At 46.1% G+C, this 12,428-nt stretch overlaps 1 protein-coding gene across 2 annotated transcripts in view; it reads left to right on the top strand.

Annotated features, from left to right (window-relative positions):
• The first annotated feature begins 4 nt into the window (after positions 1-4).
• The window catches only part of LOC137434816 (store-operated calcium entry-associated regulatory factor), a 20,901-nt gene continuing 8,477 nt past the window's right edge, over positions 5-12,428 (top strand). The window contains exons 1-3 of one of the 2 annotated variants that reach the window (XM_068127945.2): positions 5-581; positions 3,955-4,133; positions 4,278-4,779. In XM_068127945.2, coding sequence (XP_067984046.2) covers positions 518-581; positions 3,955-4,133; positions 4,278-4,779 — 745 coding nt within the window. In that variant the 5' untranslated portion in view covers positions 5-517. The remainder of the gene's footprint in view (positions 582-3,954; positions 4,134-4,277; positions 4,780-12,428) is intronic. The other variant, XM_068127953.2, reaches the window with a different exon arrangement.

The raw sequence follows: 12,428 nt of genomic DNA, 5'->3' as shown, positions 1-12,428 counted from the left end.
AGGCATGATGCCGGCCTTGCACTTAAATAAACCAAAAACGTTTACCTTCTTTAATATTGTTACAATGGGATCCTGTTGTTGGTTTATTGTCCAAATATGTTTGCAATTGTTTGAGGAACTGGTAAAAAGCGGTGTATAACCATAACTAGGGTAAGTGGTTAATCTTCTCCTCCGAGCCTTGATTAATATTGATGTATATTAATATATATTGATGTACAAATTTAACTATCTGTTATTGGCCGATCAAAACGAGGCTTTCACTTACCTAATCCACCATGACGTTTTCCGTTGTGGCCAATGGGCTCGCTGTTCAGATAGGAGGTTGGTGTTCAATCGAGAAGCCGCGTCACGTTTCCGGGTGTGCGTGATGACGTAACGACATCACAGATTCAGCCAATGCCCTGCCAGGACGTGTCAAGCCGTTGTTGTGAACTTCCTCCTCACGTCGCAGTTTGTGGTTTCTTGGTCCTTTTGTTTGGTTCGATTCGCGCTTGTTCGTTTTCCAGATTTCCAAACGATGGCTTTGAGCTGCTTGCTGCTGCTATTCAGTATTTCTGCCTGTGCGTTGTGTTTTGGTCGAGGTGAGTTTGGGGTTCATTTCGGGAGAGCGATTCAACGGATTTTCGATGACGGGAATTGTTTTATTATTTATTATTTTATTTTTAGTATCCCAGACCCCATGATATTGATAAGCTTGAGGGTTGTTGTGGATAATTGTTTGTACGTTTTGATTTCCGACTGGTTGTGCTCGGCCGATGAACCAAGTTCTGAGCTGGGTGGTGGATACGTGTTGTTTATGACTATGAGGAAAAAAAAAAACAAGTCTGACACGTCTCAGATTATATCTGTGGTAAAGGATAAGTCCGTCTATTTATTAGGTACACATGCTGAGAAGAAGGGGAAGGAGACAGGGGTTGGTGGTTATCTGAGGAATTGAGCAGGTTCTTTTGTGTAGAGTCGAGGCTCATAGAGGAGCGAGTACAGTGAACGGATCAGGGCGTACAGACAAAAACAGGACGAAAAAAACGCATGCAGGAGGTGGACAAAATGGATACAAAAGGAAACCAAGGAGGGATTTTTGTGGGGGTAACGAGGGTAGAAAAGATGATGGTTTAGGATCGGGGTTGATCGGAGATGGTGGTGAACAGCTGTCTCGAAGCGAATGATGGCCCTGTCCGTGGATTTCATCGTGTCCGTCACTCATTACGATACAAAAGATGTTGATCGAAACGGAAGAACAAAAACTTGAGTTCAGTTTGCGAGAAGACGCCAACAAACACGAGCCGTGACGGATGAACCATATACCGGGCAACTCTCACACTGGAAGGTGTATGCGAGTGGGCGTGGCACACCACCTCAGACAGGATAAATTATGTTAATGTTCTGAGTGAGCCAAGTAAATTGTTACCCCACTTCCCCAACCTCAAGCAGAAAAAAAAGAGACATATACTGTACATGGTTTAGGCTCGTGGAAGAGCTAGGACACAGATTGAGGCATAACAAAGGGAACACCAACAGCAGGATAGGGAGAGAAAGTTGATGGAGCTTAGCAAATAAGGGATGCAGGTACCGATGAAGGCTAAGGGGCAACGCAAGGGGGTGGACAAGATGGATACATAAGCAAATTTTGAGGGTGGGGGTGGTTTAACGGATGTAGAAAAGATCATGGCTTTGGATGGTCCGAGACGGTGGTCAACAGCTGTCTTGAATTAAATTATGCAGAAATGAAAAATACGTAGCTCCCTGTGTGTCTATCTGTTTTAAAATAACTTTACAATTATGTAGTTTGCTGGAAGTTGTGATTAGTAAATGGCTTTTCATGTCATAGAGGGTCGAAGTTTATTACCTCCGCCACTGAAGGTGGACGGAGGTTGTGTTTTCACCCTTGTCTATCTGCCTGTGAATAGGATATCTCAAAAAGTTGTGGACGGATTTGAACAAAATTTGGTGGATCTGTTGGGTGTGTGACAAGAACGAAATTGTTAGATTTTGATGAAGATCAGGAAACGGATATTAGAATTCTTAAGTGATTCTTCACCGTTGATAAATATAGTGCTTTCAGAAAATATTCACACCCCTTCACTTTTCACATTTTATTGTGTTATAGCCTGAATTAAAAATGGATTATATTGAGATTTTTGGTCACCAACCTACACATAGTTCCCCATAATGTCAAGGTGGGGTGGGGGTGGAAGGAATCGAAATTGTTTTACATAATAATTATGAAATGTCTTGAATCAATAAGTATTCAACCCCTTTGCTATGAGCTCTGGTGCATCCAATTTTCTTTGATAATAATCCTCGAGATGCCTTTACAATTTGAATAGAGTTCACCTGTGGCCAATTCAATTTATTGGACATGATTTAGAAAGAAACGCACCTTTCTGCACAAGGTTCCATAGTTGACGGTGCATGTCAGAACAGAAAGTCCACGATCAAGTCCAAGGAACTGTCCGTAGAACTCCAATATAATTTTGAGGAGGCATTGATCTGCGGAAGGGTATAAAACAATTTCTAGAGTGTTGAAAGTTCCTCAGAACACAGTGAGCTCCATCATTGGGAAATGGAAAGAATATGGAACTACCCAGACTCTTTCTAGAGCTGGCCATCTGCCCAAACTGAGCAAGAAGTACCTTGGTCAGGAAGATGACGAAGAACACAATACACTGATAAAACTACAGAGTTCCTCTGGCTGAGATGAGAGAATCTTCTAGAAGGACAAAGGTCTCTGCAGCACTTCACAAATCTTGGCTTTATGGGAGTGGCCAAACAGAAGCCATTCCTGAGAAAATGGCATATGGTAGCACACCTGAAGTTCACAAAAAGGTACATGAAAGGCTTCAGATCATGAGGTAAAATAAACTGTGGTCTGATGAGACAAAAATTGAACTCTTTGGCCTGAATGCAAAGTGCTACGTCTGGCAAAAACCAAGCACAGCTCATCACCCATCCAACACTATCCCTACCGTGAATTATGGCAGCATCATGCTATGGGGAAGCTTTTCAATGGCAGGGACTGGGATGTAGAAACATCCTTTGTAAGGATGGAGAAAACAATGAATGGAGCCAAATCCTTGGAGAACGTGCTTCAGAGTGAAAAAGATATTTGACCGGCAGAGATTTATGTTCCAACAGGACAATGACCCCAATCTTATCGCTAAAGCAAGACTCGAATGGCTTCAGAACAAAAATGTGAAAGTGCTTGAGTGCCCCAGCCAAAGCCAAGGCTTGAATCCCATTGAGAATCTGTGGAAATACTTGAAAATTGCTGTTCACCGACGCTCCTCATCCAACTTGACCGAGCTTGAGCAAATCTGCAAGAAAATGGGAGAAACTCACCAAATCCAGATGTACAAAGCTGATAGACATTCCCAAGAAGACCCGAAGCTGTAATCACTGCCAAAGGTGTTTATACGGGGTATTGACTCGGGGCTGAAATAATTAAATTCAGGTAACACAACAAAATGTGAAAAAGGTAAGGGGTGTGACTACTTTCTGAAGGCACTGTCAGGCCAAAAATGTTGTATAGCACGATATCTCAAAGTTATGGACAGATTCAGAAACTGGGCATACAGGTTGGGGTGTGTTCCATGGACGAATCAATTTGATTTTGGTGAAAATCTGAATCCAGATGAGAATTTTTAATTTAAAAGTGACTTCACCATTGAACGAAAAACGATATACTGTATCACATGATATTTCAAAAATTGGTGGATAGATTCAGGTGAAGCTTGGTGGGTGAGCTGGGTATGTAACAATAACAAGCGGATTTGATTTTGGAGGTCTGGTTCCAGATCCAGCCCGTCGGTGGAATACAAAATGTACTGTTAAGCCTGGTGGGGTATGCGCTCTACTGAGTGCTGTTCTAGTTTTGATTTATGTTTTTTTTCCTTGCTTTGTTGTACCCTTTTTCTGCCTTCACTTTTCATCATCTTACCTCCTCTTGGCATGCAGATCGTGTACTGCTGTCTGACGTGCAGGTGCTTACTTTACGCCGAGGTGCATTCACATCAGCACGACGCTCTGATCCTATTCCTCATCTGCGCTGCATTGGCGGCTCAGCTGGCTGCCCTACAAACACACCCGATGTGGTCCAGTGCACAAATCGAGGATCAGATGGCGACGACATCCAGGTAATACCAAATATATGATTATTTTTGAAAGGTTTTTTTCTTGCTTGTTCATGAATACTCAAGCAAAATTGTTATGTTATATAACAGTTGTTCGCTACCTCCCCCCGCCCCCCGCCCCTCACCACTCCACCACCTGCACCCCAGTGGGAATGCAAGGCAAGTATGGAGTCGACGTACCGCTTTGGAAGAATTGAGGTTTCCTGTGAAGGGTACGATTACGCTGATGATCCATATATTCTTCAAGGATCCTGTGGTCTCGAGTACACCTTGGAATCGACCGGAAAGCAGTCCTCGTTTGGGTCACATGACAGTGGCGGTGGATATGGTTGGCGAAACCCGTCTCCTTCTGGAGGCTTGGGCTTAGGGATGTCTGATGGAGTGTCATCACTGGTTATTTTGCTGTTACTTGCTGGTGTTGTCTTCTTCATTTACAAGATGGTATTAGCCCCTGCAAACAGCAATGGTGGAGATTCTGTGCCAGGATTGGCACCCGGAATGGGACCAGGAATGGCACCCGGAATGGGACCAGGAATGGCACCAGGAATGGGACCAGGGGCACCAGGAATGGGACAAGGCTATGGAACTGGTCCAGCTCATCCACCTTCAGCTCCCTCATATGGCTTTAAAGAAGAATACATGCGACAAGGTATGAAAGGACATTTTGTTTGATGATAATTATGGATTACAACCCTTTATTTGTTTAGTAGTGCTGTACTGAAAAACATTTTAAACTAGAACGGCACCTGGTGGAGCGCATACTTCACCAGGCTGAACAGTTTCAAGATTCAATACTTTATTTCCACATCAACTTGACAGTTGTTAGGAATTTGAGGTAGTGTGCTCTTAGACAAAAAAATAATACATTAATGGGGCATGGAAAACCTCCAAATTCCTTGGTATCTCTCCCAGGTTACTCCCTCCTCCGGTATGATAGACCTGAGCCTCGTCCTGGAGGTGGGGTTGCTATCTTTATTAAAAACTCTCTTCCTCACTTGCCCTGCACTGCCCTCTCTCCACCTCACCCCCAGGAATACCTTTGGCTACGGCTTCCCCTTCGCTCCCACCTTTTGTTCATATGTGTGTTGTACTGTCCACCAAACAGTGATGACTCCATCTACATCTCGCTGTCTGAGAATATGGACCACCTTCTATCTACCCATCCCAACTCTCTCTTCCTCATATGTGGTGATTTCAACTGTCACCATGCCAGTTGGCTGGGTGTGGGTACCTCTCTCACCAGCCATGGCTCTTCAGCAAAGGACTTCTGTGACTCACTGGGACTGACGCAATCTGTCAATTTCCCGACCCGGATTTCAGTCAACGGAGCATCTTCTCTTCTGGACTTGGTTATGACTAACTTCCCTGAAAATGTCTGCTGCTCTTCTTCTGCTCCAATCGGCTCTTATGATCATGTGCTTGTTAAAGTGGACATCTCTCTGACCATTCTCAGAGAGCCTCCTCAGCGTCGACGAGTCTGGCATTTCACTCAGGCCAACTGGCACGGTCTTCAAGCAGCCATCAATCATCTGGACTGGTCTCCCATCTCTACTGCCTCTGACAAATTCTTCCTGGGAATTCTTCCAAAGCAAACTGCTCTCTCTCATGCACAGATTTATCCCATCTCGTCTTCTGTTGTCATACCCTTCCTCACGTCCATGGTACACGGAATCTTGTGGTGAGGCTATTGCCCAGAAACAACTTGCTTTCGTCTCCTGGAAAGCAAATCCAACGGAAGGAAATCTCATTTCCTTTCACAAAGCCCGAAACAAGTGTGTGTCCACCCTCAAGAGAGCCAGGAAACAATATCTCTCCGTTCTCAGGACCGAACTCTCTTATCTGTCTCCCTCTTCCAAATCCTGGTGGCGTCTGGTCAAATCTGTTTCTGGAGTTTGTTCCCCCTCCATCCCTTCCCTCACCTCAAATGGCCACATGGCTGACTCCGCACGTGAAAAAGCTGAATGCCTCAACTCTGTGTTTGCCTCTAAATCTTGTGTCCCAAACCCATCCCTCTCTGTACCCACCGTACCCAGTCGTACCCAGCTGCTCCTGGACTCTGTGTCCTTTCCTCCTGACAAGGTGGAAAAGTTTCTGTCAACCCTCGACTGATTCTGCAACTGGTCCTGACGGCATCAGCCCACGGGTCCTAAAATCATGTTCTTCCGCTCTTTCACTCCCTCTTTCTGTTCTCTTCACCCTCTCTTTTGCTCAAGGTCATCTGCCATCTGCTTGGAAATCAGCCAACATCACCGCTTTGCACAAAAAAGGTGCAAAAACAGATCCTAGCAACTACAGACCAATCAGCTTTCTCCCAATTATCAGCAAAGTCATGGAATCCATCATTGCTTCAGATATGAAATCTTTCCTCTTCTCCAATGGCTTGATCTCTGATCATCAATTTGGTTTCAGACCTGGTCACTCTACTCTGGACATGCTGCTTCTGCTTTCTCAACAATGGATGGAGGTCCTCAATGCCAAACAGGAAATTAGAGCCGTCTCCCTTGACATATCACGTGCCTTCGATACAGTCTGGCACCCCGCTCTGCTCACCAAACTCTCCTCTTTTGGTATCCATGGAAATCTCCACGCATGGCTGGCGGACTTCCTCTCTCGTCGTAGTCAACGTGTGGCCCTGAATGGGTTTCTCTCATCTCCTCTTCCTGTTCAGGCTGGAGTTCCACAAGGCAGTGTTCTGGGCCCTGTGCTTTTTCTGGTCTTCATCAATGATCTCTCTGACTCTCTTGAAAATCCTCTGTATCTCTTTGCTGATGACTCTACTCTCTGTCGCTCCATTCTTCATCCCTCAGATCGGCAGTCTGCAGCCTCCTCACTCTCTGCAGACCTGGACAAAATCACAGACTGGGCAAACAAGTGGAACATGTCTTTCAATCCTGACAAATCTCACACTCTTACGATGTCTCTCCGAAAAGACCGACTGGACAACCCTCCCATCCACTTTCTGAATAATCATCTCCAAGAAGTTCTGTCACTCAAGCTTTTGGGTCTCACTATCTGCCATGATCTTTCCTGGGAAAACCACATTTCAAATCTGGCCTCCAAAGCCAGTCGCCGACTGGGCATCCTCCGTCGTGCGAAGTCCTTCCTTGGCACACCTGAGCTCCTCACCACATACAAGGCTTTCATCCGCAGCTCAATGGAATACTGCTCTCCCCTCTGGGCTGGTGCTCCTGCCTCACACCTAGCTCGTCTTCACGCTGTTGAAACCAAAGCATTCAGAATCATTGGAATCTCCAGCGATGAAGCTGACGCCAAGGGCCTCTCACTCACTCACCGCAGGCAGGTTGGTGGTCTTTCCCTCTTCTACCGACTCCTCTCTGGCCTTGCCCCCCCAGCTCTCTCTGGGCTCTGTCCCGCAAATATTCCTACAGGTCGCACAAGATCTGCCTGCAACCCTCTTATGGTCAAACTGCCAAAATCAAGACTCTCTTTTCTCCCGCCTCTGGAACAAACTCCCTCACTCTCTTCAATCCCACTCCACCCTCCAGGTCTTTAAAACAGCTGTTCACCACCATCTCTTATCTTCCCCCATCCAAAACCTTGATCTTTTCTACCCCCGCTAATTTCACCCCAATTCCACTTTTTTGAAATACCAACTTCTGTCCTGGAAGTCCTTGGTGTCCTTGTGTTTTATACTTCTCCCTCACCCCCCCCCCCCCCCTTCCCACGCCTCCTCCCCCCAAGCCCTCTCCCTTCCACACATCTCCCTGCTCTCAAATGTTGTGTTTGTGTGCTTCCCCTTCTCTCCCCATCTTGTTTTCCGCTCCCTCTTTTTATATATTTTGTTTGTCTGGTTGATTTGTTTGTGAAGTAAATGTTAGCTCTTTCACGAGCCACGATTCAGTATACAAAAAAAAAAAAAAAAAATTCAGTGGTCTTAGTATACATCATAAGGTGCGTATAAAAGCATTTAAAATAGCCTGTAGCTAAAGTGCCAAGTGCATTATAAGCTCATCAGTAGTTATAGGAGTGGTACTGTGCTTTCAGAATGCAGATGGAAGTAGCATAGTTCCTGAACCTAGAGGTTCTGACCTTGAGGGCTCCGAGTCTTTTCCCTGAGGGTAGGAATTCGAACAGGGGGTTGAACCACCTTTAGAACCACCTTTAGAGGCCATTTTTCCCTGCAGAGCAGGGGTTGGCCTTTTTTGGGCACCGTGGTCCCCTTTTTGAAGCAATGTTTTATGGCCGGATGCCCGTCCTGCCACCAACCCTGTTGGTCACCTCTTGTGACACACAGGGAATTACCAGTGAACTGGTACTCAATTTGCCGACCTCAGAAGGATGACAGGCTGAGTCAACCCCCCTGGCATTAATTCAGGGTTGGCTGGATGAAAAGCATCCTTAAGGATATTCAGGCCAACCCTCTGCATTCGGGACTCATGGATATAGGAGAGAGAGGGCTGGTCAGTTCCAATGATTTTGGAGGCTGTACGTATGACTTTGTCCAGCTCCTTTTTTTCCTGGGCCGTGATACTGCTGAACCAAACAGTTATTGGGAAGGTAAGTGTGGATTCGATGACAGCGCAATAAAACTGGAGCATGCCCTCCATTGACACCCTGAACTTCCTCAGTTGCCTCAAAGAATAGTCTCTGGTGGGCCCTTTTTATGATAGAGATGGTGTTTTCCTCCCACTTCAGAGGAGGAGATGGTGGTGCCGAGAAACTTAAAGTTGCGCACTTGCTCCACCACCTGGCCGTTGATGACCAGAGACGAAAGCTCCATCCCGTCCCTCCTGAAGTTCACAACCATCTCTTTGGTTTTTGTGATGGACAGCTGTAGATGATTGTTGTGACACCAGTTGACCATGAGGTAGATTTCGGCACCGTAGGCTGATTCATCACCAGAGGAGATGAGGCCCACAACTGTCGTGTCATCTGCGAACTTGAACATTCTGACAGAGTCCTGATGGGAGATGCAGTCATTTGTATACATAGAGTACAGGAGAGGAGACAGCACACATCCTTGAGGTGCTCCTATGCTAATATTTAGGGGTTTAGAGTATCTTATTTATTTTAACCACTTGAGTTCTATTCTGTAAGAAGTTAAGGGCCCAAAGGGCCAGAGATTGATTAACATCTAGGTTGAGGAGGCAGTCAAACAATCGAGAAGGCAGAATACAGTTGAAAGCAGAGCAAAAATCGACAAACAGAACACGTGCATCGGTATCAGGAGCCTCAAGGTGTTGTCGGATGTTATGTAGGCAAAGGGAGACAGCATCATCAACAGACCTACCGGCTCTGTATGCGAACTGGTAGGGGTCCAATACAACATTAGACAGGTGGTTACATATCAGCCGCTCAAATACCTTCATAATGGCAGAGGTCAGTGCAACAGGCCTATATCATTGAAACAGCACACATTGGATTTCTTAGGTACAGGGATTAACACTGCAGATTTGAAACATACAGGAACCTTAGAGCCTCAGAGACCAGTTGAAAATGTCAGTTAAGACAGGCGCCAGCTCATAAGCATGCTTTCAGGGTGGCTGTTGATACTTTTTTCAGTTTACGTTTTGTTTGTCTCGTAGGCCGGATCTGGATCCAGACCTTGACCATAATCTAATTTGCTTGCTCTTTTCACCTACCCAATTCATATACCGAGTTTCGTCATAACCCATCCACAACTTTTTGAAATATCATGCTTTTATATCCTTTTTGACCCTAACAACATGCATTTTAAAAGGCCATTTTCCCTGCTAGAGCGGGGGTTAGCCTTGTGGTCCCCATGACGATCTTCTCCATTTTGCCCTATTTTCTGCATCTCTCCTTGTTAACCCCCTTGCCCGCATTTCTTCTTCCACCATCTTTAGCCAAGTCTTTCTCGGTCTTCCCCATCTTCTACTTCCTTCTACATTCATTTCCATCACTCTTCTCAACCAGTCACTTTCATCCTTCCTCAACACATGACCAAACCATCTCAACCTGTTCCTCTTCACAGCATCAATCACAGGCTCTATTCCCATCATCTTTCGCAATTCATCATTTGTCTTCCTCTCTCTCAACGATACTCGGCACATCCGTCGAACCATTCGCATTTCCACCCTTTCCAACCTTCATTGCTGCTCTACGTTCATTACCCATGTCTCGCTCCCATAAACATAACACTTCTCACACATGCAGCATACACCTTTCCCTTCAGCTTCAACGACACTCCCCTCATCATCAGCACGCCACTCAATTCCCGAAACGTCTTCCATGCACATCTCACTCGAGCAACCGTTGCCGAGTCTGATCCACCTTCTCCATTCAGCATGTCTCCGAGGTAGCAAAATGTTTTCACACCTTCCAGCTTCACGCCGTCTCAAAGATCCAATTCAACATTTCCTCCATCTGCAGCTCCCTCTGTGCACACCTTACATTTGAATGTAGCTGCCACACTGGTTAATGACCCTCTCAGGCCACTACATTTTTGATGAACCCACTCAGCGCACATTGTACACTGAATGGAGTTCACTCCGACACCCTTCCTACACACAGCATAGGGCCACTCCCCAGTTCTTTCCACCTCACCACATGCTTTACTACTTGCCATCACCTTTGTCTTTCCGATATTCACCTTCAGACCTTTTGTCTCCATACATTCCTTCCACGTGTTCATCTTTTCCTTCAGTCCATCCATACTTTCCGCAATCAACACCAGATCATCTGCATACAACAACTCCCATGGTAAACCCTCCTTTACGTTCTGAGCCAGCACCTCCATCACAGCTACAAATAGTAGTGGACTTAGTAGTACCGACCCCTGATGCATTCCCACCTTCACCTCAAACTCACCACTGTTCCCGTCCATCGTCCTTACAGCTGTGCGCGCTCTTTTGTACATTGCCATCACCACTCTGATCAACCATTCCTCCACTCCTAACTTCCTCAATGCCCATGTCAATACTTTGCGTGGAACCCGATCGAATGCTTTCTCCAGATCAACAAACCCAAGAAACAACTTCTTCCTCTTCTCCATGTACTTCTCCTGCAACTGCCTCACAATGAAAAGCGCGTCTGTCGTTCCTCTTCCTGGCATGAATCCAAACTGCATTTCGTCGATCTTCACTTTCTTCCTTATCCTCCTCTCCAACACCCTTTCCAATACCTTCATTCCATGCTCCAATAACTTTATCGCTCGGTACGAGCCACACTCCAAAGAGTCACCTTTCCCCTTGTATAGAGGGACGAGGGCACTCAGTTCCCAATCCACTGGAATGCGGCCTTCTCTCACCACCAGATTACAGATCTCTGTCATTCTCTTCACACCCCAACTTCCTGCTGCCTTCAACATATCTCCCACAACTCCCGTCGGCCCTCCCGCTTTTCTACTCTTCATTGCTTTTATCGCTTCCTCAACTTCCTTCTCAGTTATCTTCTCTGCCGGTCCTAAAACTGGGTTACTCTCTATGTTGCCATCCCATTCATTCTCTGTATTCAACAGCATTTCCATACATCTTTTCCATCTTCCTTTAATTCCATCTGGGTCCACAACGATTTGTCTCACTTCATCCTTCAAGCAACTCACCCCCATCACATCACACCTCTCTTTCGCTATCTGCTTTGCAATCCTGAATACTGCTTTCTGACCCTCTTCCGAATCCAAGCGTTCTCCAAACATTTTCCTACATGCCTCCTGCACCTTTGCTACCTCTTTCTTTGCAGCCTTCCTGGCTGCCTTATAACTTTCATGCTCTGCTGTTTCTGCTCCCGTACCCTTTGCCTTCTGCCACTCCTTGAACTTCTTCCTCTTCTCGTCAATCCTCTTTCCAACTTCATCATCCCACCACCATGTTTCCGAGTGCCTCGGTGGTCCTTTTGTCCATCCACATACCTCACCAACGGCTCCCAACAGACTAGCTTTCATTGACATCCAACCACTTTCAAGCTCAACCACATCATCCTCGACCCTACTCAGCCTCTCTTTTAATCCCTCCCTTACTGTCACCTCTTTCAACCTCCACACCTTAATTCTCGGTTGGTACTTCACCTGCCGAGCTCTCCTCGCACCTTTCACCCTTACGTCGCAGACAACCAAGTGGTGCTGTGAAACAGCCTCCTCCCCCGGGATCACCTTTGTGTCCCGGAGGTGCCCCCTATCTCGCCTACGCACCATCAGGTAGTCAACGGTTGTCGTCGACCCACCTGACGTGTATGTAACAAGCTTATTATCCTCTTTCTGGAACTGAGTATTACAAATCAACAAATCAGCTCCATCAGCAAACTCCAAAATCCTTTCACCTTCTCCATTTCTCACACCATATCCGTAACCCCCATGAACTCCGTCAAAACCATCCATAC

This window comes from Myxine glutinosa, chromosome 1 (assembly GCF_964187855.1).
Source record: "Myxine glutinosa chromosome 1, kmMyxGlut1.1, whole genome shotgun sequence".
NCBI classification, from domain to species: domain Eukaryota; kingdom Metazoa; phylum Chordata; class Myxini; order Myxiniformes; family Myxinidae; genus Myxine; species Myxine glutinosa.
Note: the sequence above shows the minus strand (reverse complement) of the source record. Positions and strands in the feature narration are given on the sequence as shown.